The sequence below is a fragment of the Carcharodon carcharias genome, chromosome 16 (genome assembly GCF_017639515.1).
Source record: "Carcharodon carcharias isolate sCarCar2 chromosome 16, sCarCar2.pri, whole genome shotgun sequence".
In the NCBI taxonomy this organism is placed as follows: domain Eukaryota; kingdom Metazoa; phylum Chordata; class Chondrichthyes; order Lamniformes; family Lamnidae; genus Carcharodon; species Carcharodon carcharias.
The window spans coordinates 42,845,371-42,872,430 of record NC_054482.1 but is presented as its reverse complement, the minus strand read 5'-3'; the positions used below and the strand labels follow the sequence as shown (position 1 = coordinate 42,872,430).

Here is a 27,060-nt window from a genome sequence, read left to right as displayed (position 1 = left end):
GTCGGAAGGGGGGAGTTGAGACAGTTCAGACGCAGCCACATTGACATGCTTGGAGTCCGACCTTTAGCTTATCTGCCCACTCAAGCAATGCAGAGGCCTGCAAGTGCCACAAAATGCTCCAGTGCTTTTCACCCCTCCAGCACAGTCTGCAAACTAATGAGCATTTTAGTGGACAGCAGAACAATTGGACGACTGGACACGTTGTACAATCTCCTTGCTAAAGCTGCCCATGGAGCAGTCACTGATGGGTGCTCACAGTCCCTTGCAATGTCAGCATCCCGGTTCGGACCCACCTCCCCCATGGTTCAAACTAACAGTGCAGCTTGCATTGCGGGTTAGGAGATTGCCTGTGCCTGAGCTGAGAGTACAGCATGCAGTCCAGTGGGCAAGCTGCCGCCAATCGGTCAGGTGGAGGGGGGCAGAGTTGGTGGGGTTTCAGGCAGTCCTGCAGCGCACTAAACTCTGGCCATCCAAGTGATCGCCAGCATTCTCTGGGATATGTTAAGGGGCCTTCAGACTTAACCAAGAGAGGTTCTTAGTACACCCATGCTAACCCATGCGTTTCTCTCTTTCATCTTGTAGGAGGAGTACATCAGGAGCCTGGTGACCTACCTGCATGCCACATGGCATACAGAGCGAAGAGATGAAGGAGAAGCGAGCAACAGAGGCACCTGGCTGGGCAGAGGGAGGAGGATTACCTTCAAAAAGAGGTGGCTGGGGTTCCTGCGCAAGCTGAAGAGACACAGTGAGCCGTCGCTGGTCAAAACCTAGCTAGACCCAAGGTCTACAGACGGCGCTTGTCATTGCTGCAGATGACCGAGAACCAGTGTCACCGAAGACCGCGTACGTCCAGGGAACTGGTTGGTCACATCTGCTAGTTACTGCAGGATTTGGTGCCACAGGGACATGGGGGTCATCAACTGCCAGTGGCTGTGAAAGTGACTGCGGTGCTCAATTTCACCAGGGATCAGGAAAGCCAGGAAGCAAGAGCACTTGGATTTGCCCAGATCTCAGGTTTCTCACGGGTGCAGGATGCCATTGACTGTACTCATGTGGCATTCAGATCTCCATGGCAACAGGCGGTTGACTATGTCAACCACAAGGGCTTCCACTTGTGGAATGTTCAGCTGGTGTGCGACCACCACAAACACAACCTACAGGCCGGCGCAGGGTTCCCAGGGAATGTCCGTGACTCCTACATTCTCAGTAGGTCTCAGATCCTTGATGTCTTCCAGGGTCCAGAGAGGCTGCAGGGTTGGATCCTCTGGGACAAGGGCTACCCATAGAGGACATGGTTGATGACATCCATACAGTGCCTCTGACTGCAGCAGAGAGAAGGTACAATGAGGCTCATGTGCAATTTGCACTTTGGTGCGGCAAACTATCAGGATGTTGGAATTGAGGTTCCGGTGCCGGGACCGGTCTGGTGGAGCACTACAATACAGTCCGCAGAGGGTGTCACACATCAGTAATCACCTGCTGTGCCCTTTACAACCTGATGCTGCAACGGTAAGAGGAGCTGGCTGAGGAGGAGAAGGAAGAGCTGCACACCCTCTGATGAGGAGGACATTGATAGGGATGTGGGTGAGGAGGTCCTTGAAGGTGAGGATGATGATGAGGCTATCTCACTGGCTAGACGAGGCAGACATGCTTAGGAGGCCCTCTTAGCTGCTAGATTCATGGAGGATGATGACAACATGCAGTGGGGACACTCCATAGACCCCCACATACCTTATGTGAACATTTGACTCCCTCAATGAGGGTTTCTGCAGATTCCTCTTCTGAGGTGGCTTGAGTCAAAGACCTGGGTCGTGGACCCCCTCGGCTGTTTCCCAAATTGCCTGCAAAAGCAAGGAGAGATAATTAGTGCATGGCAGGAGACCACAGAACAGGGGAACTCACTCACAGCATTGTTGTCTGATGGATGTAGCACTGCTGGATCCTCACTTGATTGTTCACCACTGACTTCACTGTCAGCACAGGGACGGTCCAGAATGTCGCTGGCTAACTGGGTGATTCTATTTTCAAAGTCCATGAGGACCTTGACTTCCGTGGCCTCCCACTTTTGTTGTATGCCAACTTGTCCTGCATGAGTACAGATGGAGAGAGTGTAAGCAAGACACCTGCCAGACTAGATGATAAGTATGTCTGGCATGTATGGGTGGTGAGTGGTCCCATGGACGAGATGAAGATAATTAAGGTGTGTGTGAGAGAGTGAATGGTGATTTCCCTTGAATAGGCAGTGTGTGAGATCCCTGTGGATGTGTGATGGGTTTAAGAGTGATGAGAAAAGTGACTTAACCTGGCGGAATGAGAGAGATCACTCATCCTCTTTCAGCACTTGGTGGCTGTCTTCTTTTGCAGGGCATTGGCGCTGACTAACGCTGCCACGGTCTCCCATGCAGGATTAGTGACCTTGCTTGCTGGTCTTTGCCCAGATCAAGAGTAAAGGACATCGCGGTGGGCCTTCCACTGCGTCCAGTAGATGCTCATGTACTAGCTCTTTGCAGGGGTGGCATTTAAATATGGCGCCCAGTTTACTGAAGCCCTAAAGTGAAGACAGGGCAGGTGCCAATGACCTGGCATGTTTCCTGGGAATGCATGGTTAATGAAGTGGGTTTGGGATGATACAGCGTGAAAAGTCACCATTGCAACCAAAGGGTAAAACATCTTTTTTCTGCCCTTTTCCGCACTTAGTGCAAACCTGGGACAATTCCTCCCAAAATTTTTAAATCACCATCAATCTTTTTCAGTTTCTGTTAAAATTACTGATAATGAATCTACCTTTAAATGTTAAATACCTTTATGCTTAACAGATTTACACAGAATTTCAGAGATAGAAAATTCAATTGTCTTAACCAGAATGCAAAAGAACAAAGTACCTCTACAGAGGTGGTTCTACAGCTCAGAATGGGGGGAGCAATCACATTATTTGTGGTTGTTTTGGTGGCCTACATAGGAGCTATAAAATAATATGTGGGTATGTAACATTCTCAGAGCTGCTTCCTTGAAACCAGCTAGGTTTCCAATATTTACTGTGAAAGGGTGTGGTGGAAATAAAATGGAAAGATTTCCTCCAGTTACTAGTTCTTCCTTTTAGAATCAATTTACAACTGCAATACAATAATGAGTATAGAAAACATGAAAACATTTCTGTTTTATTTAAAGTTTCACTGAAACAAAATCAGGTGAAATGTTGCCCCAAAGCAAAATTTTTAAACCAAAGTCCCTTATTTCAATGAAGTGAAGCATTTTTAAGTGACTCTTTGTCACCAGCAGAGGATTTGTAAGAACCTGAGCCACAACCCCGTGACCTACTGCCCTCCAACTTGGTAAAAACCAACAGCCTGAGATGCAATCCTAAAAACAAAAAGGTTGCATTTCCCAGGATCTTCCACTGAGGATATGGTGGATGAGAACCCCTCCACAGAAGTATGCATTTATTCTAGTACCGTCCTCTAATAGCAAGCCAATACTCACTGTATTCATACATGATTCATACAGGAAGAAAAAGCATTGGGAATGGGGAACAGCAAGTGGTGAGGGAACCAACAAGAGAAAAAAATATACTTGACCTTATCCTCACCAACCTGCCTGCCACAGATGCATCTGTCCATGACAGTATCAGTGGGAGTGACCACAGCATAGTCCTTGTGAAGTCCCATCTGCGCATTGAGGATACCCTCCATCAGGTTGTGTAGCACTACCACCATGCTAAATGGGATAGATTTCGAACAGATCTAGCAACTCAAGATAGGGCAAACATGAGGCACTGTGGACCATCAGCAGCAGCAGAATTGTACTCAATGACAATCTGTAACCTCATGATCCAGCATATTACTCACTCTACCATTATCACCAAACCAGGGGATCAACCCTGGTTCAAGGAAGAGTGCAAGAGGGCATGCCAAGAGCAGCACTAGGCATACTTAAAAATGAAGTGTCAACCCGGTGAAGCTACAGCAAGCCAAACAGCAGAAGCGGCAAGTGATAGGCAGAACTAAGGGATTCCACAACCAACAGATCAGATCTAAGCTCTGCAGTCCTGCCGCATCCAGTCATGAATGGTGGTGATAATTAAACAACTCACTGGAGGAGGAGGCTCCACATGTTATCAAGAAATGGCTGAAGGCACTGGATACTGCAATATGCTCCAGAACTTGCCGCGCGCCCCAGCCAAGCTGTTCCAGTACAGCTACAACACTGGCATCTATCCGGCAATGTGGAAAATTGCCCAGGTATGTCCTGTACACAAAAAGCAGGACAAATGAAACCCATCAAATTACCACCCCATCAGTCTACTCTCGATCATCAGTAAAGTGATGGAAGGGTTCATCAGCAGTGGTATTAAGCAGCACTTGCTTAGCAATAACTTGCTCACTGATACCCAGTTTGAGCTCTGTCAGGGCCACTTACCGCCTGACCTCATTACAGCCTTGGTTCAAACATGAACAAAAGAGCTGAGCCCCGGAGGTGAGGTGAGAGTAACTGCCCTTGAAATCAAGGCAGCATTGACTGAGTGTGGCATCAAGGAGCCCTATCAAAATTGGATTCAATGAGAATCAGGGGGAAAACTCTCCTCTGGTTGGAGCCATTGAGGGTATTGTCCCTCAGAGTGTAATGGTATTGTCACAAGGTAGTGGGCAGAAGCACATTTTGCATCCGCTTCCAGGTCTGCTGACTTGGAACGCAGCCAAGCGTGAAATTCAGGCCTTGGAGCTATATCATCATTCCTTCACTGCTGCTGGGTCAAAATCCTGGAACTCCCTCCCTAAAGCACTTTGGCTGTAGTGGTTGAAGAAGTCAGCTCACCACCACCTTCTCAAGGGAAATTAGAGGTGGGCAATAAATGCTGACCTAGCCAGCGATACTTGCATCCCATGGATGAATCATGAAAAAGAGAAATGAAAGTTCGGGAGTATCTGAGGAACAGTAACATCAAAGGCAGTACTATCAGGAAAGGGGTGCAGAAATAGTACCTGGACAGATGAAGGCGTAAAGTGCAATTGTGAAGACACTAAACATGACCCCATTGTAGGGAGGGGAGAAATCAGCCAGGGTTCCTGCTTCTGATTGTTATCTGTTAACCTCTGCTTGGATGTATGCTCGATCAGATAAGAGCATGATCAGAATTGTCTGTGTTGACTTCCTTCCTATAACCAGAAACCTTGCCTACATTCACTGCCTGGGTGCACATATGAAAAATAATCACTTGGATGAGGGTTTCTGGTGCTATTCAACCATGATGATTCCAACCAAACAAGCGCTTATCAGAGGTACGATCTCTTTATTGGCCTGTTAAAGTGAGATCCCGTTTGCACCCTCAAGTGGAAAGAAGAGATGCAGGTGATCTCTGACCATTGGAACTGAATTATGCATCTTAATGCCTGTTGTCCTGATGGTCCCCATGATTCTTCCATCCTACAGCAGCCAATGGTGTTCAGATTATTTAAGGAGCCATGCAGATTTCATAGATGGCTGTTTGGAGACCTAGGCTATGCTGATGATAAAAGTACATCACCCAAGAACAAGGATGGCCCAAATGTCGATGTTAATCTCAGCTATAAAATTTCCGCTTAGGGTCCCTGGTCTCCCACCGTAACTTTGGCTATAGATTGGTGGAAAACCTGTGTACGTAAGAATGCTACATAATCCAAAAAGTTTGAGTGGACATGAAGCAAAAACCATTTGCTAGAATGTGAATTATCTGATAGTGTATCAATAGTGTCATGAACAGTTATTCAATAAAAGGATGGTCAGTCTGTGGTAGAAGTGTGGCCTACAGCCTCTCAACTGTGTTAAAACTTGGTCCAAGTATAACTAGGTCACATGCTAGAAAAGTTAGTCATGTTGGAATATCCCATATTACCTACAGTGATTAGAATGACCACCTACTTATTTAGGGCTTTTCTTTCACTGTTATTAATTGCTGACTTCTGAGTTTTTAAAAATTCATTCATGGCATCACTGGCTAGGCCAGCATTTATTTCCCATCCCTAATTGTCCTTGGTTCAGAGGGCGTTTAAGAGTCAGCCACATTGTTGTGCATCTGGAGCCACATGTAGGCCAGTTAAGTTCAGCAGATTTCCTTCCCTATAGGGCATTAATGAGCCAGATGGGTTTATTATGACAATGGTTATCATTAGACTTTTAATTCTAGGTATTTTATTGAATTTAAATGCCCCCATCTGCCATGGCAGAATTTGAACCTAGGTCCCCAGAGCATTTCCCTGCATTGCTGGTTACCAGTCTAGCAACAATACCACTACACCATCACCTCCCCCAAGGAGCCATAATATATTCATAAAATGCCACCTTGAAGCTTATTACTGCCATATATCCTATTTTCAGCTGTGCTAAAAATGACAAACACTTGAAAAATTCATAATTTCGCAGTGGTCCTTTCTCCTAACATTCACACCAGCTTCTAACAAAACCATTAAGGTATTTCCTAATCAATCAACACATTTTACATCTAAGAATGATCCTGGTTCAATCCTATTTTTAATCAGTTACAACTTACTGACACAGCTACTTATGGAAGATGCCCTTTATCCAAGGGCAAGTTTTGCCGAAGGGGATGGGTGAGGTAAGTGGTGACTGCTTGTATTTCCATTTGGTAAAATTGAATTTTTATTGCTATTCAATACTTATGAAGACACCAAGGACACCACCTTTGCATTTTGCAGTGTTTTTTTTTGGCAAGCATTGCAGGAAGCTTGTTGGCCAAAGAATAAAGAGTGAGGGGAGGATGTACAGGTGTGGCCAGGGTGGAGGCATTTGGTTTGTAAACAGGCATGTGACTCACTGAATTGCTGTTTCTTATAGAAGAACGCAGTGCTTCGTAGTTAACAAAACATCAGTTAGGCAAAGTTGTGGTGCAAAAGGCAACGACAAAATAAGAATACTCCTGAAATGGTAAGTTTAGCTAATTTTATTATGTTTTAGTGGAACTTTATTGAAAAATCATGAGAAGAACAGTAGAAATTAAAAGAACTGGGAAAAATAAATATTTCAGAGAAACAAAATACCCGGAAGTTACAACAAAGAAACGTGCAATTTAGCTCAACCAGTCCATGAACTGTCAAAAAAGCTAGTTTCATCATGAATAGTGAATAAGGAAAAATAGATATTTGTAAATGTTGCGTGTGGTTGAATCTGATTTAAATAGTTTAAAGGTATACCATAATGAATAATATTTTGACGAAGACATGTTGTCTCACAGAACCACTGCTAGTTTGTGAACAGTGGTTAGTTTTCTTTGAAAGGGAGCCAGAGATGGATATTCTCTCAAGTGTGAAGTAAAGATGCTCTTGTGCTTGGTTGCTGGATTATTGTGGTACAGCAGTAAGAAAGCAATCAGGCAGATTTGTGTGGAAATAAAGTGGATATTAAGACACAAGAGTCAATAGCTAAAGTAAAAGTGCCAACGCTGTTGATATGATGTTACAACCATAGGTTAATCAATGATGCATTGTAATTGGTTTTTCTAAAATGTGGCACACAGTCTGCTTTAGAAGGTAAAAAATTGAAATATCTGCCCACCCTAGGCTATACAAAAATTGAATCATTAGTTGACTGAGAATTGAGCAATAAAGGTTATTGATCAGGAGAGAGAGAGTTTTATTTCTAATTGTTGCGATCAGTGCATACCACCCCTGAGACCCCTGTTAAAAGAAAATCTTGAATTTATATAGCACCTTTCGTGACCTCAGGATGCCCCAAAGGGCTTTACAGCCAATTATATAATTTTTGAAGTGTAGTATGTGATGACTGTTGTAATGTAAGGAGCTCAACAACCAATTTACGCACTGCAAGCTGCCAAAAATAGCAATGTGTTAATATCCAGGTAACCTGTTTTTTTTCTAAGTCATGTTGATTTTTACTTATAAATGATTTTTGGTGGGGAAAGTGGCCCATCCAGAAATCTTAATCCTATAGTTCATACTAAGCTATATAAGCGAGGCAGATGTTCTAGAGCGATTTAACAAATTAACAGGTGGTATCTCAGATTGGGAAATGCTAGGTAATACACAGTGATATGAAAAATAACAAACATGATGACATAGTTACTGGAGAGGTGGAATTGAAAGGCAGTGAAAATATGATAAACTTGTATAGACCCTTGATTAGACCAAACTTGGAGTAGTGTAAAGAGCTCTAGGCCTGGATTTTTGCTATGACAGAGAGCCTCTCTGCTCTTGTGAAGATGGCAGAAGAGGCCAAAATCCAGAAGTCCTGCCCCCGAACATGGCATCTACCATTTTCACGAGGTAGGAGTGGAGGCAAACTGTATCTTGCGCATGGGTGTTTTGCTGAGGCAGTTGCACATATAAATGAGCAGCTGCCTCCACTCATGTCTAATTTTGGTGACCTAGATGAAGCATGATGTGTGCAGATTAGACCTGGTAGGAGCAGGTTTGAATTTTGCGGAGTCCTTTGGAGAGGTGTGTTATCCTTTTGGAGAGGCATGGTACACACTTGGGATATGATCTACCTCTTGGGGGAAGTCAGGTGCCCTTTGGAAGAGGTAATATGACCTTTGGGATTGTTAAAAGTGCACATGAATGTGCATTAAAAAGTGCATAAATGCATTGAAACTGTCAAGAGGAACTGTCAAATGTGTCAAAAGCATCAGTTAAAAGCAACTGTTAATAGGAACTGTCAAAAGTGCCAAAATAAACTGCCAAAAGTGTCAAAAGCAACTGTCAAGCTGTCAAAGAATTTAAAACTCCTGCCCTTTATATCTTTGAAAAAACTGTGTGGAGTGTTTAAAAAATATCATTGCTTGCTATTTCACTCTGCCTGTTGACATAAACCTGAGGGCTATCATACTGGTTTTGTGCTGCATGACTGATTTCACAATCTTCCATTTTACAGTTTTATTGACACTCCAAGTTGTTATGGATTCTTTGAAGTGGGACTATGCATTCCAATTGTTTTTATAAGGAATTAAACATTTGAATAAAATGTTTGTTCTTATAAGGGATTATGTAGTTGAAGGAATGTAAATGTAGTGAACAGGATTTTATGAATGACAGTGTTTTTAAAAAAAAGGGCTGAATATTACAGGGGTGTGGATGGCTTGCCACCCAGATGCAAAGTCAGCGTGGAGCTGACCCACTCCACACCAGCCCACCCCGCAGCCATAAGGTACTGTAGGTGGGCTAAACAATGGCAGAGTGAGACTTCCATCCCTCACTCTGGGAGACGTCTCGCCCTCAGGAGCTGCTGGCCAATTGGATTGGCCAATTGGATTGGCCAGCAGCTCCATTAGTCCTGGAAGCATGAAGAGCCTATTAATAGCTGCTGCCAGGACTGCAACAAGGAGGAGGAAGGCCCAATGGATCCATGGAAACAGGTAAGTCCAGGATCATAGCAGGGAGGGTTTGGGCAGGTGAGGGAGGAGGGTGGGAGGGTGGGGGTGAGGGGTTTGGGTTTAAGGCTGCAGGTGGGCAGGAAGAAAGGGGGGAGTTCTTTCTTAGTGGGAGGCTGCCCCCAATCTGCAAAGGACAGCCCCCAAAGATAGAAACCCCCTTCCTTCCCATCTTTTGAAATGATGACTTAAAAATTGGTCTGCCTACTCCTGCCCAACTATACACGCCAAACATTTATGACACTGGCAGCATATTATCATGGTCAATTAACTAGGTACCAAGCCCAATTGACCTTTGATTGTCTATTTAAATATGGTGGGTGATCTGCCAATTTCAGCGCCTGCCCATCCGCTGTATTATGGGGCTGAGGTTGGGGTAGGTGGGAAGGTGGTGGGGTATCCCCCTGCCAAAAAAATGCCCAGCATGGGGCAATTAAAATGGAATCCATAAAGTCTGAAATAGACAGGTAGAACTTTATTTTACTTAATCACAGCATGCTCCTGAGGTCTGCCCATGGTGGACACTGGGTGAGTTGGCATAGTAGGTGTAAGGGCAAAGGGTGGTGAATGGGGAGGCATGGTTTGGCAAGAGTTGAGACTGTTAGCATAGGGGCTATAAAAGGCCATGGCACTGATGGAAGGCATAGATTGGCATAGGGGCTATAAAGGATCATGGGAGTGGGTAGAGGGCATAGGTTGGCATGGAGGGTATGAGGAGTTATGAGGTTGTTGGAAGGGGATAGGGTGGCATGGAGTGTAAAGGAACATATGAATTAGGAATAGGAGTCGGCCATTTGGCCGCTCGAGGCTGCTCTGTCATTCAATAAGGTCATGGCTGAACTGATTGTAACCTCAATTCCCCATTCCTATACCTGTTGTCCTTTCACCCCCTTATCAAGAATCTACCCAGCTCTACCTGAAAAATATTCAAATACTTTGCTTCCACTGCCCTTTAAGGGAGAGAATTCCAAAGATTCACGACCCTCTGAGAGAAAACATTTCTCCTCATCTATGTCTTAAATGGACGACCCCTTATTTTCAAACAGTGACCCCTAGTTCTAGATTCTCCCACAAGAGGAAACATCCTTTCCACATCCACCCTGATCTTATATGATTCAATCAAGTCATGTCTTACTCTTCTAAACTCCAGTGGATGCAAACCTAACTTGTCCAACCTTTCCTCATACGACAACCCACCCATTCCAGGCATTAGTCTAGTAAACCTTCTCTGAACTGCTTCCAACGCTTATATATCCTTTCTTAAATGAGAACAATACTGTACACAGTACTCCAGATGTGGACTCACCAATGCCCTGTATAACTGAAGTAACCTCACAATAAATGATAACATTCTCTTAGCTTTCCTTATTACTTGCTGTACCTGCCTACTAACCTTTTGCAATTCATGCACTAGGAGACCCAGATTCTAATGCATCTCAGAGCACCGCAATCTCTCACCATTTAGATAATATGCTCCTTTTTATTCTTCCTCCCAAGATGGGCAATTTCATATTTTCTCACAAACTCCATTTTCCAGATCTTTGCCCAGTCACTTGGCCTATCTATATCCCTTTCTAGCCGCCTCACAATTTACTTCACAATTTACTTTCCTACCTATCTTTGTATCATCAGCAAATTTAGCAACCATACCTTTGGTCCCTTCATCCAAGTCATTTATATAAATTGTAACAAGTTGAGGCCCCAGCACTGAGTCCTGTGGCACACCACATGTTACATCTTACCAACCAGCAAAAGACCCATTTATGCCTACTTTCTGTTTCCTGTTAGCTAGCCAATCTTGTATCCATGCCAATAAGTTGCCCCCTACATCATGAGCTCTTATTTTTCACAGTAACCTTTGATATGGCACTTTACTGAATGCCTTTTGGAAATCTCAATGCAGTACATCCACCAGTTCCCATTTATCCGCAGCATATATTACTTCTTCAAATAACTCCAATAAATGGGTTAAACATGATTTCCTTCTTCCAAAACCAGGTTGACTGTGCCTGATTACCTTGAAATTATCTAAGTGCCCTGCTATAACATCTTAAATAATAGCTTCTAACATTTTCCCTATGTCAGATATTAAGATAAGTGGCCTGTAATTTGTTGCTTTCTGTCTCGCTCCCTTTTTCAATGAAGGAGTTACAACCGCTATTTTTCCAATCTAACGAAACTAGGAAATCTTGGAAAATTAAAAATAATGTATCAACTATCTCATTAGCCATTTATTTTAAGACCCTAGGACGAAGTCCATCAGGACTCTGGGACTTATCAGCCTGCAGCTCCAACAATTTGCTCAGTACCACTTCCCTGGTGATTGTAACTTTCCTGAATTCCTCCCTCCCTTCCATTTCCTGATTTACAGTTATTTCTGGGAAGCTACTTGGGGATGGGTAAAGGGCATGAGGTGGCATGGGTTGGCATTGATGGGACATGGGGAGTGTGTGGTCGGTTGAGGGGGTGTGAGTGCAATGTGAGTGTTGTTTCTTGTTCTAATGCTTTTTGAAAAGTCTTTGACAAAGTGCCGGTGCAAGAGGCAGGCCTTCCATCCAGCCTGCCTCTGCACATGGCAGCTTCCGCATTCATTCTTGCGTGGCCCTGCTGCACCACCCTGGAACATAAATCCCATCTCTAGGGCACTTCCTCCCAGGTCGGGTTTGCAGAGCCAAGAAATGTCCTGACTTTGTCAGGAGTGAGAATTTAGGCCCTAATCTCCATTTTAAAGGGTATAGAGGCACTGGAGTAGATGCAAAAGAAACATACTAGAACTGAAATGTTATACCTATCAGGAAAGATTGAACAAGCTGGAGCCCTTTTCTCTGGAAAAGGGGACATTGAGGGGTGACCTGGGATCTATAGGAAGGATAAAGAGATGATGTTTTAACTAATGGGCAGGACCAGAACTAGGAGTCACATATATGAGATCATCACTAATAAATCCAATGGAGAATTCAAAAAAATTTTCCTTATACAGAAAGTGGTTAGAATATGGAACGTGCTCTCAAAGGAGTAGTTGAGGCAAATGGCGTAGACGTATTCGAGGGGAAGATAGAAAAACACATGAGAGAGAAAAGAATAGAATATGTTGATGGGGTTATTCGAAGAAAGTTGGGAGGAGGTGACTCATGTGGAGCATAAACACTGATATAGTCCTGTTGGGGCTTATGGCCTATTTCTGTGCTATAAATGCTTTGTAATACTTTGTAAAAGGAATGGTACGTACATATGTAAAGTGATCAGAAAAATATTAGTTGTGCGGTAGTTTAATAATTCTTTTCACATTTTAAGGCAGCTGTTGGAAGATTGCCTAATCAGACATTAAATATAAACTCAAGCCATGACATTGGTAATCATTCATGAACTCTGCAAAAATGGTTCTTATACTTACAGAAAAGTGGAAAAAGATAAGACCATGAGACATAGGAGCAGAAGTAGGCCTTTTGGCCCATCTAGTCTGCTCTGCCATTCAATGAGATCATGACTGATCTGATAATCCTCAATTCCACTTTCATTCCTTTTCCACACAACCCTTGATTCCCTTACTGATTAAAAATCTATCTCAGCCTTGAATATACTTAATGACCCAATTTCTACAACCCTCCATGGTAAAGAATTCCACAGATTGACTACCCTCTTAGAGAAAAAAAATTCCTCACCTCTGTCTTAAACGGGTAGCCCCTTACTCTGAGATTATGTCCTTTGATCATAGACTCTCCCGCAAGGGGAAACAACCTCTCAGCATCTACCCTATCAAGCCCCCTAAGAATCTTATATGTTTCAATAAGTTCGTCTCTCATTCTTCTAAACTCCAATGAGTACAGGTCTAACCTACTCAACCTTTCCACATAAGAAAATCCCTCCATACCCGGGATCAACTTGGTGAACCTTCTGTGCACTGCCTGCACTGCCAGTATACCTTTCCTTAGATAAGGTGACCAAAACTGTTCACAGTATTCTAGGTGTGGTCTAATCAGTGCCTTGTATAATTTTAGCAAGACTTCCCTATTTTTATATTCCATTCCCTTTGAAATAAAGGTTAACATTCCATTTGCTTTCCCCATTACCTGCTGAACTTGTATGTTAACTTCTTGGGTTCATGCACAAGGACCCCCAAATCTCTCTGTGCTGCAGCTTTCTGCAGTCTTTCTCCATTTAAATAATATTCAACTCCTCTATTCTTCCTGCAAAAGTGCATAATCTCACATTTTCCTACATTATATTCTATCTGCCAAGTTTTTGCCCACTCACTTAACCTGTCTAAATCTCTCTGTAGACTCTTTGCGCTGAATTTTGTGTTTGTCGGGCAGGCGGGCTCGACCCAATCGGCGGCGGGTGTGGAGCCAATCGCCGCTGGCGAAATGGGCCGCACCGCCATTTTGTGCGGGCAGGCCAATTAAGGCCCACCCAGCACGTTTCAGACTCCCTTGTTCATCAGGAAAATTAAATCGGTGGTGGGCGTGTTCAGACCGCTGGTTCCAATGGGGAGCCAGCAGTCTGTATAAAGAACGGCCAGGCAGTCTCCTTTAGGCTGTTCACCATGGCCAGCTACCAGACACCAGAAGAGGTGAGGGCAGAGGAGGAGGATGAGGGGGGCAGGCTAAAGGGTAGGCCAGCGGGGGGCAATGTGCCCCTCGGTTCTCCAATGCCTGCCTTGCTGACCTCCTGGAAGAGGTGTCAAATCATTGGGAGGTGTTGTTTCTCAAGGTTGGGAGGAGGAGGGCCCCCACGTTACCAGGCAGGTGTGGCAGGAGGTGGCAAAGGCTGTAAGCTCTCAAGATGCTGTGTGGTGCACCGGAATGCAGTGCCGCAAATGCTTCGATAATTTGCTGCGCTCTGGAAGGGTGAATACCATGTCAGCCTTGGCCATTTGACTCAGCAGGTAACCTTAGCCTTTGAGGCCCTCTTTCCACCCCCACCCAACATCTTAGTGTCGTTATTGCATTGGACGTTAGGCGCACGCTGGGTAGGCAAACAGATAGTGACCATGCTTACATCAGCTTTAGTGGTTGAGAAGAAGATGGGTTCTCCCCGCAGCATAGGTTGGTGTTTGTCACATTTGAGTAGTCTGGAGGCAACCTGCAATGGAGGCAGCTAGACACATACTCAGAACTCCAACATATGTCTTATTGATGGTGATGAGATGGTGGAAGGGGAGCCTCAAGATGTCATGGCCAAGAGCCATCTGCTGGCCTTGGCGCCGCACCTAGTTGTCCCTCTTTGCCATGGGCACTAAGATCCATGTATGATTCAAAGTGATGGACGCCAAATGTGTCAAAGGTGGCCGTTGAGGAAAGGGGTTGGGAGCAGCCGTACTATTTTCTGGTGACTGATCACCAGTAGTGTGGACAGGAACCGCTGGAGGTCTCAGATGGGCCAATGTGGTTGGGGTGCGGCGTGCGCATGCAGAGTACATGAGCGATCAGCCCCAATAAATGCTCTTCTCTGTTCTGCAGGCAAAAACAGAGAACAATAGCTGGGAGTGTCTGTGGACTGGTGGTGGGCACGCCGTGCTGCAGCACCTCATCACTTCTGGGGAATAGGCCTTGAAGCTGGGGAGGAGGCAAGCGGCCAGGTTGGCAGGTGTCAGCAAGGCTGGGGTGCAGCGGCCAGGTATTTGAGGGCCACAGTCCCATCTACTCTGTCTCCCCACCATCTAAAACACTGATGTTTGCTGCATTCGTTAATGCAGCAACACTGCTCATTCACAGACTGATACAGTCGGACGTGTGGGTCATGCACAAAGGTCCCTCGGCCCCTTGAGGATTTGCATCTCCACCACCTTCCAAGGTCACCTTATGCCATTTCTGATCACTATACCCAAGGCCTAACATGCTATGGCATCGCTGCTGCACATCCAAAGACTTATAGCATCTTAGAAGGCTTTGTACCTCCACCACCCTTTCAGCCTGTGTGTCCCACATTACTGTCCAAAAGGTCCTCAGCACCTCACCTGTCAACCTCATGGCACTCAACTTAAATAAATGCCACCACGTTAGTCATCCCTGCGCCAAGGGGAAATGTTGCCTCCTGTCCACCCAGTCTGTGCCCCTCATAACGGTATGTAGGTCAATAATGTGATCTGTCAATCTCCTGTGCTCCACGGCAAATGTCGCAAGTGTTTGCAATGTTTCCTCATAACACCAACTCTCCAGGCCAGCATGCATCCTGGTCAGGAACCTCTGCACTCTCCCCACTCCAATGCCATCCCTCCCATGAAGCGCAGGTCACAACTGAACGCAGAAGTGTAGCTGTGGCCGCGACAGCATTTTCTGCATTTGCAACATGACCTCCCTTTTCCTACATTCTTTTCCTCGGCTAATAAAGGCAAGTCTGGCTTCGACCTTGTTAAACGCCTTATGTTCCTGTTCTGCTACCTTAACGGCTCTGCCCAGCAAGGTCCCTGTAATCGTCCTTACTTTCCACAGTCCTACCATTTCTCATGTATTCCTGTACCTTGTTTGTCTTGCCCAAGTGCTTAACCGCACACTTATCCACATAACATTCCATGTAGCGTTCCTTAGGCCATCTGACCGACCTGTCTGTATGAGCGTGTAATGTTTGGGCCTCCTCTTGACTATTTACCACCCCACCAATGTTCGTCTCCTTAGGTTCTTAAGGTTGAGCGCATTATGATCCTGGGGGAGGTGGGAAGGGATGAATGGTGTTACTGACTGAACGCTAACTGATGCACTGTCCTTGTTGTTAATTTCAGCATCACCACCACATGGCCGCCACCAACACGTCCAAAGCCCCCCCTCCACACCTGAGGGCCAACACTTGCAACTTGTGTCACATCCTTTCACCGAGCCAAGCACCAACGCAGTGACTACCACATCGGTGGGGATTATGGGGTCAGCTAGTGTCCCAGGGCACAGTAGAGAGGGCACTTCACAATCGCTGGAGGAGATGGCATGGACAGAGTGCAGATGGTGCCAGCAGCCGGAGGACTGCAGGGGACCAGGCACATGTTGAGTCTGGCACTGATGATGTGCCTCTGGAGATGTCCGCCATGCAGCAGCTGAAGGACAAGCGAATGGGTGCGTGGGAGCATCTGAAAGGGTTGCATGTGGGTTGCTTCACTTGGTCTCTGTGGTGGAGGAATTCAGGCAGAATGTCAGTGAAGGCATGAACCTCAGGACAGAGCTTCAGGCTTCCTCCATTGAGAGATTAGCAACTCTCATGGAGAGGGGCTTCCAACAGATCGATAATCATCTAATTGGGTTACGCTCTGACCTGCAAGCCCTCACAGCACTAATGGCCACAGGTGATCATTGGCAATGTGGGAGATGTTCTGGGCACCAAGTGCCCCAGCTCGGTGCCCATCCATCTGCAGTGAGTAGGGCGGTCCATTGTGACCTCACGTCAGCACAGCAGCTGCCTGTCGTCACTGTGATCTCCTCTCAGGGTGTTTCGGATGAGGGCAGCAGCTCCTCCGTCCATCTGCCAGTGACCGTTGCATCCGTTGAGGCTGCGACAACTGGGGAGGTGCCAGTTCTGGAACTGGCCACTCCCTCCCTGCTGGGGCCATCACAGGCTCCACAGGCCAGAGGACGGCCGCCAAGGTCATCGAGCCCAACAGGACAGCAGAGTCAGCAGGCTGTCTCACAAGCCACTCTGAGCAATGGGACGGCACCTAGACGTAGCACCCGCAAACGTAAGCATGAGGCATGTTAGGCACTCCACAGGTTTGTCACTGGTGATTTTGTGTTGGCCCTAGATTAGGGAATTTTTCATTACGTGCATCAGAGCGACATTTTTTGTTTATTTTGGTGGCAATAAAGTCCACTTTTCTGACCATGGCTGAGGGTGTTTCCTTTGTGCTGCGTTTGTCTGTTTCACAGACATCTCATGAGTGTTTGAGTGGACATTGATGTTTCTGTACTAAGCCCTTAGTTGCAGCTGATGAGGTGGAAGATGTAAACCTAAGTGCCACGTGTGGAAGCGCCAGGCAATACTGGTCCTGCAGATCTATGTGTGTGTGGAGCTAGCTGAAGGTTCATTGGATTAAAGTGTCCCGGATGTCCCTGCTTTTTTGGTGTAGTAGCGGGTTGGAGTGCTGCCCCTCATCATTGCCCTCTGCTTCCTCAGCCTCTGAGCCACTGCTGGATTCATCACGTGCAGCCTCATCCACTGCGTCAAGGTCTTCATTGTCAACTGCATCCCCACTTTCCAGCACAAGATTGTGCAGAGCGCAGCATGCTACCACTATCACAGAGACGCAATCTGGGGGGTACTGAGCGGTCCAGGCAATGGAAGCGCATCTTGAGAAGAATGATGGCTCTCTCCACCACAGCCCTTGGGGTGCCGTGGCTCCTATTGTAGCGCTCCTCAGCTTCTGTTCTTGGCTGGCGGAGAGGCGTCATGAGCCACCTTCTGAGGGGATAGCCCTTGTCACCCAACAGCCATCCATCCAGCCGGGCTGGAGCACTGAAGAACACCGGAACCTGGGAGTGTCTGAGGATGTAGGCATCATGGGAGCTGCCTGGGTACCTTCCACAGGATTGTAGAATCTGCATCCTGTGATCACACACTATCTGCACGTTCATGGAGTGGAAGCCCTTCCTGTTGACGAAGGCACCGGGCTCACCTGCTGGTGCCTTGCTGGCCACATGTGTGCAGTCTATTGCACCCTGGACGTGGGGGAAGCCAGCAATGGCAGCGAAGCCTCTGGCTCGCGGTACCATTGAAGATGAAGACCTTGACTTGCCTGGTCGCAGCGGAAGATGAAGGTCAATGCCCATCTGAACAGAGCGTCTGTAACCTGCTTGACACAAGTGTGAACAGCTGATTGGGAGACGCCGCAAAGATCACCCACCGAGCCCTGGAAGGAGCCAGATGCAAAGAAGTGGAGGGCAACTGTGACCTTCAGAGCCGCTGGCATGGGGTGTCCACCCACACAGTTAGGGGAGATCTCAGGGCCAATCATCTGACAGATATAGTTGAATGACCCCCTTGAGAGTCGGATCCACTTTCGGCACTGCAACTCAGTCATATTGAGGTAGCTGCTTCACCGCCTGTAAACCCTGGCAGCAGAATAGTGGCGTCGTCTGCGGACCCTTCCACCTTGGACTACCTCTTGACCCTGCGCCCCTTGTGCCTGTGCCTGGCTTCCCAAAAGTGGGTTCCCTGGAGATTGATTGTCCACTCTTGGCCTCCTCTTTATTCTATCCCTCCCTTCTTCCTCAGAGGAGCTGCCTCCAGTGGAGATGTCAGAACCCATACCCCCAGGCTAAATGGAGGCCTCCGGAAAGCTGCAAGCCTGATAAAGATTACTGTCTGCAGACTGGTGAGCTGAAGCTTCAAAGTACACAAATAGCTTTTGGAAATTGATCTGAACTGGTAACAATCACACAGGCAAGCTTAAAACACTTTCTGCAATAAATACTTCTGATAAAACATTAACAACCCCTCTGAGCCCACATATCCCGCCCTTGGATGAGGTTTGTTAAAAAATCAGTTACCTGCCTGCCCGTTGGGCCTGTGTGCCGAGGCGAAGGTCGCATGGGCTCCTCAAAATTGGCATCGATTGCTGAGTTAAGGGCCCTAACAAGGCCTTTAATTAATGGCGGGCGTGCATCACGCTTCATAGCGCCCGCCCAGCTAAATATCACGATGCCGCGCGCTGACGTTGGGACGCTCACCCGACGTCAGTACGCGACATTTTAAGCACTGACATGTGAGCTCTGCCATTTGCAAGTCAGCAATAAAATTCTGCTCTTTGTGTCATCCTCACCACTTGCCTTCCCATCTATTTTTGTGTCATCCGCAAACCTGGCGATAGTACATTCCCTTTCCTCATACAAGTCATTAATATATATTGTAAATAATTGAGGCCCCAGCACTGATTCCTGCGGCACTCCACTAGTGTCATCTTGAAAATGCCCCCCTTATCCCAACTCTGTCTTCTATTAGTTAGCCAGTCCTCTATCCATGCTAATATACAACCCCCAATACCATGGGCTCATATCTTATTAAGTAGCCTTATGTGCGGTTCCTTATTGAACCCCTTTTCGTAATCCAAATATATTGCATCTACAGGTTCCCCTTTATCTATCCTGTTTGTTAGCTCCTCAACGAATTCTAATAAATTTGTCAGGCATGATTTCCCCTTCATGAAGCCATGTTGACTCTGCTTGATTTATTGTGTATTTCTAAATGCTCTGCTATTACATCCTTTATATTAAACTCCAACGTTTTCCCAATAACAGATGTTAAGCTAGATGGCCTATAGCTACCTGTTTTTTGTCTCCCTCCCTTGTTGAATAAGGGTGCTACATTGGCAGTTTCCCAATTCTCTGGGACTTTTCCAGAATCTAAGGATTCTTGGAAGATTACTACCAATGCACGCACTATCTCTGTAGGTACTTCCTTTAAGATCCTAGGATGCAACCCATCAGGTCCAGGGGACATATCAGCCTTTAGCCCCATTAGTTTCCCTACTACTTTTTCTCTAGTGATAGTTATTGTATTTATTTCCTCCCCCCAGAGGAAAATACAAGGATAGTTCCAAGTTTTCGATCATTCAGAGAGGGCAAGGGAACAAAATCTATGCTCATCAAAACAAAATTTTGATGTTGGTGAGGCAAACATATTTCAAGTAGTGTCAAATTTTTAAAGAAAATGAAATGAATGGTTCAGTGCTGCATTGTACAGAAGACTTTATATAAACTGAGACCTGGAGTTAACCTTACTATAAAAATAACTTATTTACATTGATGAATTGAAATTGATTTGTTACTTTAATAATAATGAATGCACTAAGATTTTGGTATGAAAGTTTTTGTTCAAATAGTGAACAAAGGAGCTACATACAAAGGCATTAACACATTATCAACAACACAAACTTCAATTTGAAACTATTAGATTCAGAGTAGATGAGTACCTTGCAAATACTAACTCAGCTGGTGAAATTTAAAGGGAATTGTGTCAACAAACAACGGCTCAATGTAGGAGAGAGAAACGTCTTTATTTATGTTATACCACAGAGAATGGTTGAGGTAGAGTCCATTGTATCTTTTAAGGGAAAAAAAATGGATAAACACTCAAAGCAAAAGAAAATAAAAAGCGATAGGGAAGCACAGGGCAATCAGATTCTTTTTGGATCTCTTTAACAAAGAGCAAGTACAGACATGCCATTCTCAAATCCTTATGTGCTAAAGCTTCCTGTAGTTCTGTGAAAAAGAGATGAAGATGAGAATGGCCATAGTCATGACCTGGACAATGGGAGAATCATTAAAATTGCACATATGTTCAATGTTTTTTTGAAGTACTCGAAGGCTTGAAATGGCTGAAATTAGTTGTTATATAAAAATGCACATGTACTTAGCCAATGTGTATAAATTCTTATTTTCATGTGTACATTGCATATATTCGTTACATGGAAGACTACAATATAATTCTTGGTTTTCTTTCAATAGGGCATTTGTGTGGAAATCAGTGCTCGACAAAAACATTATCAGACTCAGAAGGGTGTTGTTCACTTTTGGCTCTTAGTTCTGCTTTATGGTAAGGTTTTACTCTCTTGTTTCTCTAAGAATTTTTGTAGATAGATTCTTGTTAGGCAATGGAATCAAAAGTTATCAGGGTAGATGGGATTGGGAAATTCGAAACACAAACAGATCAGCCATGAACTTAACTGGCAGAATTTCACCCTTCTCGGGTGGGATCGACGGGGGCATTCAGGAAACCGACTGCCACCCGCGATCGAGGCCGGAAGGCGATTTCATGCTGAGAGGCCAATTAAGGCCCATCCAGTGTGAAATGCGAGAGGCAGTGGTCAGAGCTGCCTCAGGAAGATAAGTTTTTTAAAAAATAAAGAAATTAAAAATGTTTTATAAAACCTGTCCCCAGGGACATGTTATTAATTAAATGTTAAATTTTTTGTCTTATTTTTATTTGCTTTAGGAAACTTCATCCCGCTCATGGATGAGGTTTCTAAAAAGTGCAAAGGCCGTTTGGCCTTTTCATCTGCCCGCCAACTGGTTGGATGGGCAGCGAAAAATTCTATTTAGTTGATCCTTCAATGGCCTTAACAGACCTCTTAATTGTCGGTGCAGGCCCGCTGAATGAAATATTGCGCAACTGCGCATTGACCTCAGGACACTCACCTATCATTTACCCTTGAGCGGGTTGGGCACACGCTCGCTTGCTGAGTGAAAAATTTTGCTCAATGAATCTTAATGGTCAGCCATTAATGAATGGCAGAGCAGGCTCAAGGGGTCAAATGGCCTCCTTCTGCTCCTAATTTGTATGTTTGTATGCTGGTATAAGAACACAAGATGTTTTAAGAACAGGAAAAAGCCAGTAAATATCAACAAAAATCCCATTTAGATACAAAAACAAAAAATGCTGGAAAAGCTCAGCAGGCCTGACAGCATCTGTGGAGAGAAAGACAGAGTTAACGTTTCGAGTCCGTATGACTCTTCTTCAGAACTAAAGGGAAGTAGAAATGTGGTGAAATATATACTGTTTAAGGAAGGTGAAACAAGTGAAGCTGGATAGAAGGCCAGGGATAGGTGGAGGCAAAGGAGAGATTGTGAAAGATGTAATAAGCAAAAGGTCAAAGGGTTGTTAATAGTGGTGCTACTGGCTAATAGTGGTGGTTTTGCCTTTATCCCATTTAGATGGATCAGCTCCCTTTCCATCTTGTCATCTCACCACATCCTGCAACCCCTTCTCTCTTTGTAAATGTATCAAATTGCTTTTTTACATAAGCAAAATACTGCAGATGCTGAAATAAAGTCTAAAATGCTGGTAGGTTAGGCAGCATCTGCAGACAGAGGAACAGAATTAATGTTTCAGGTCCATGAGCATTCATCAGAACTGGAAAAAGGAACATGCATCCGATTGAACCAAAACAGTGTAGATAACTGCATGGCAGTCTGTCAGTTCACTCAGTCTCTTTGTCCAACTTGCCTCACACACTGCATCTTTCCTTAATCCTAGCTCTGATTCAGGCCTTGCTTCTCTGCCTCATCCGTCCCAACTATTTGCCCCTCTCATAGCTCTCCCTGGCTCCTCTGCCTGATCGCAACCCAGCTATACTGTTCAATTTGACTTTTTACATCCTGCCCTCCCTACTGTAGGAAAAGAAAGGGCTGGATTTAATAGAGGTGACGGGGGTTTTCCCACCAGCTGGAAAGTTGGTGGGAGCTCCATGGTGTCTTGTAGGGAAGGCCCGCAGCATTAAGTGCCACTGAGGCACTGAACTGTACAGCAACAAGCCTTCCCCAGGATCATGGACCCTGGGGGCAGAAGCCCTACCCGTTGATGTCTGCTGGCCAATCAGAGGCAGGCAGCACCACTGGGGAGGTGGTGGCTGCTCCTGGTACTACACACACGTATGAGGCCTAGGATCCCAGGTCATAGGTAAGTGATGAAGTGATGATAGGAGGAGAGTCGTGGGATGGGGTTGACGGGGCAGGAGGTGAAGGGGAGCAGTAGCGAGGGGATGGGTGTGGCTCTCAGCAACCATCCCACCGCACCCCCCCCCCACCAAGCTGATGGTCCTTTGTCCTTTCTTCATCCCAGAGTGCCTTTGAACTAGGGACCGCTCACATGCCGCCCCCCACCCCCCACCCATCACTCCCAGATGGGTTTGCTTATCATGCTCCCTGCATGATGAGTTTCCATTATCACCGCCCCTGCATCCACCCCCACACCCTGCTGTTGTGTCAATACCAGTGACGGTGGGACGACACCACGGGAATTAATTGCCTACATAAAGGCCTCAATTGGCAGTGGGGCAGGAAGGCCATCCACGGACTTGCCCACCACAGACTTATTCAGGACCAAGACAGGAAGATGGCAGGGTCCCCACCTGCCACCCTCCCACCCAATTAAATGGTCCATGGGGGAGGGCATTAAACTTCACCCAAAGAAACTATGGTAACTTCAGTTTTACAATATCCTTCAAATTATAGGAATTGATCCTGGCCATTTGAAATCTGCAATGTATTGTTTCTATTTTCCTTAATTTGCTCACACTCCAGGAAAGCTCTACAGAAAAGGAGAGGAAAGGACAGAGGAGAAATCCATGTCAGGCCAGTTTGTTGAGTGAGAGGCTAGATTTGTCAGAGAGATTGACAGTAGCTTTGGTCAGACGCTGGTCTCAGTTCAACGTGGACATGAATTAGACACAATTTTAAACACCTCTCAGCAACTCAGGATGGTTGATTTAAAGTGAAGTTTTTCATGACCATGTTAAGCACTATTATGAGGTTTGAAATTATCTTGTGTTTTATTTAATTCGGCATTACAGTAAACAATAAAAAAATTTAAAAATTGCAAATACTGGAAATCTAAAATGAAAACAGAACATGTTTAAAATACTTAACAGGTTCATCACTCTCCACAAAGAGGAAATATGTTATATCAATAAGACATGAAAATAAATCAAAATGGTGTACATCAAAAATTCATTTTTGTTTTGTTCTTTTGAAATGAACTTTCGGTGAAGCTAAAGATGGCTGCTACAGGTCACATGACTCACAAGATCAGCCATCTGTTCTGGAAGCTTCCAACAGAGATTACAAGAACAAAAGAGTTCCAATCTCATCCTTGTGGAATCTCATGCCCCATTGCAAGACCCCATTATAATCACAAAACTAGAAGACCAATAGGTGATTTGGCTCCCCAGCTGGGATGATTACAAAGACAGAGACATTGAAACTTGTTATACCTGGAGAGGTGTTAACAGCCACCATTTTAATCCTAATGGAAACAATGGATTTTGGCCAGAGGCACAGAAACCACTTGTGCAGCTGCAATTAACTAATTAATAGGGCACATGACATGACCCCATGCTTCTAGCCTCTTGGACAGTTTTAAATTACATTTCTAGCCTCTCAGATCAGTCTGCTGATTACTTCCAACCTGAAAAGAACAGGAAGTCTCCCGGCAAACCAAGTAGCTGGCCAGCATCTCTCAACTTCTCAAAGCATGTTTTATTCTAAAAGCATTTGACCATCACTTGCCAAGCAGTCTTGGCACAGAAACCACATGGTGCTGCATCCTCATTTGCTTTCAAGGACTTTCGCGCTGCCTTCTCCAACCAGGGACTTATCTTAACTGAACTCCACCACAAAGAAAATTCCCTCTGGAGTTTGACATTCTGATCACTGAAAAATCACATGAACTAATATTCACTTCTGTGGTTCTTTTACTGTTATTGTCTATAGTTGCAAAAACTATACCCTCATTACTGTATGTCAGTTTGTGTGTGGGAGAGGTTGCAAACATCCCCTCCCCTGGTTTGAATGTGGAATAAGCTACCCTTCTGAGTTAGTCATAAAGAGAGTTTGCTGTGTGTCACTTATAAAATTTGATCACACAAACTGAGGTTTTGGGGAATATGCCTCAGCCTACTTAAAAAAAATTCAAAAAGTACTTCTGCTTACATAGTGTTGGTAAGAGGATAAAGAAGTTCAGTTTGCCTCTCTCCCTCTCCTGTACAGAACAGTTGGATTGACGTTTCGGGCTTAAGTCCCTTTCTGAAAACTGAAAGAATGTCCAATGATTCTCTTTCAGTTTTTATTCCTAAAGGAGCTGCTTACAATAAAAACATTAACCTAACTTTTCACTTTGCAGCTGCTGGTGGATCTCTTGTGTGCTTCTAGCATTTTCTGTTTTTATTACAAAAAAACTTTGTTGTCTTCACAGAACTAGCAGTTTGGGAAGGAGCCCACAGCTGGAACTATAACTATTCAACAACAAATATGACATGGCCAAATGCCAGAAACTATTGCCAAAGTTACTTCACTGATTTGGTTGCAATTCAGAACAGTGAAGAAAATAACTATCTGAATATGGTGCTACCACAGAATCCAACTTATTATTGGATTGGAATAAGAAGGGTTAATGACATTTGGACCTGGGTCGGAACAAATAAAACACTGACAAAAGAGGCAGAAAACTGGGCTAAAGGTGAACCAACTTTCGGGGAAGAAGATTGTGTAGAAATTTATATAAAGAGAGACAAAGATTCAGGAATGTGGAACAATGATCCCTGCCTGACAAGATGGAAACGAGCATTATGCTATTTAGGTAAGATATGTTTTGTCCACTTTTTCATAGCATGTATTTGAGAACAGGTGCTGGGGGCAGAGTGTGTGCGGGGTAGGGGGTGGTGGTGGGAACAGGAGTTATTTCTAAAAGTATAGTTTTGAAAACAAAATATTTTCAAAAGTTTTTGAAAAAAAGGAACAGAAAGGATAGATAAATGTAAAGCTAATGAGTTATGTTTTGAGCTATGCTGCTTCTGCAAAAATAATAAGCAATTCGTTAACCTGTTTCAGCAAATGATAAACATCTGACATGCATGGAGTTAGAAAGTCACTGGCCCATTCTGGATTTGAACAAAGGAAATTAAAAAGAAGCAAACAATAATAAAAGAGTTGGCCCAGCAAACGCCAATCTGATTTTAAGCAAAACTTTATCAAAAAGGTAAATTGTTTGAAAAATACATACCAGAGTGTGGAGCTGAGAGGTACAGGAGTGATCCTCCCTGCATCACCGCAGTGCTTAAGATCTTTGCCAGCTCTGGTTATGCCCCTTCTGATTGACAACAGCTCCAAATCATTTCCCCATCTTTCCGGATTGCTTTCCCAACCTCCTAAACACACCCTTCCTCCTGATCATTTCCTCCTTCTCCTGGATACTTCCTCAACCCCTTATTGTTTTTTATACTTCCAATTGTCTCCCAGACGCATGCGACGTATTGGCGTACATTGAAGTACAATGTTGATTTGACGGAGAACTGTTTGGGGATGTTAACATGTGCTCGCAGCTTGCCAGTCTTATTTAGATAAGGCTGGAAACCCAGTGAAGTTTTCAGTCTAAATTGCTGGTGTGCACAGTGACAACCAAGGTAGTGTTCTTGGCCCCACCATCTTCAGCAGCTTCATCAATGAACGTCCCACCATCAGATCAAAAGTGGGGATGTTCGCTGATGATTGCACAATGTTCAGTTCCATTCACAACTTGTCAGACACTGAAGCAGTCCGTGTCCATACGCAGCAAAACCTAAACAACATTCAGGTTTGGACTGATAGGTGGCAAGTAAAATTTGTGCTATATGTGATCATCTACAACAAGAGAGAATCTAACTATTGCCCTTGACATTCAATGACATTACCATCACTGAATCCCCCACTATCAACATCCTGGGTTACCATTGACCAGAAACTGAACTGGACTAGCCATATAAATATGGTGGCTTGAAGAACAGGTCAGAGGCTAGGAATTCTGCAGTAAGTAACTCAATTCCTGACTCCCCAAACTCTCCAAAGCCTGCCCACAAGGCACAGGTCAAGAGTATGATGAAATACTCTCCACTTGCCTGGATGAGTGCAGTTTGAACAATACTCAAGAAGCTTGACACCACCAGGACAAAGCAGCCCACTTAATTGGCACCCCTCCCAAAAATATTCAATCCCTCCACCACCGATGCACAGTAGCAGCATTGTGTACCATCTACAAGATGCAAGCAGGAATTTATTAAGGATCTTTAGACAGCACCTTCCAAATCCATTTAAAAGGACAATGGCAGCAAATTATGGGAACACTACCACCTGGAAGCTCCCCTCCAAGCCACTCACCATCTTGACTTGGAAATATATCACCGTTCCTTCACTATCACTGGGTCAAAATCCTGGAACTCCCTCCCTAACTGCACTGTG

The 27,060-nt window shown here is 44.9% G+C and overlaps 1 protein-coding gene across 3 annotated transcripts in view; it reads left to right on the top strand.

Moving 5' to 3' along the window:
* Positions 1 to 6,812: 6,812 nt before the first annotated feature.
* LOC121289016 (E-selectin-like) overlaps positions 6,813 to 27,060 on the top strand; it is a 38,772-nt gene continuing 18,524 nt past the window's right edge. For 2 of the 3 annotated variants that reach the window (XM_041207902.1, XM_041207900.1), the window contains exons 1-3: positions 6,813 to 6,918; positions 20,800 to 20,887; positions 25,043 to 25,426. In XM_041207902.1, coding sequence (XP_041063836.1) covers positions 6,916 to 6,918; positions 20,800 to 20,887; positions 25,043 to 25,426 — 475 coding nt within the window. In that variant the 5' untranslated portion in view covers positions 6,813 to 6,915. Of the gene's footprint in view, positions 6,919 to 18,651; positions 18,669 to 20,799; positions 20,888 to 25,042; positions 25,427 to 27,060 lie in introns of those variants that run through there. The other variant, XM_041207901.1, reaches the window with a different exon arrangement.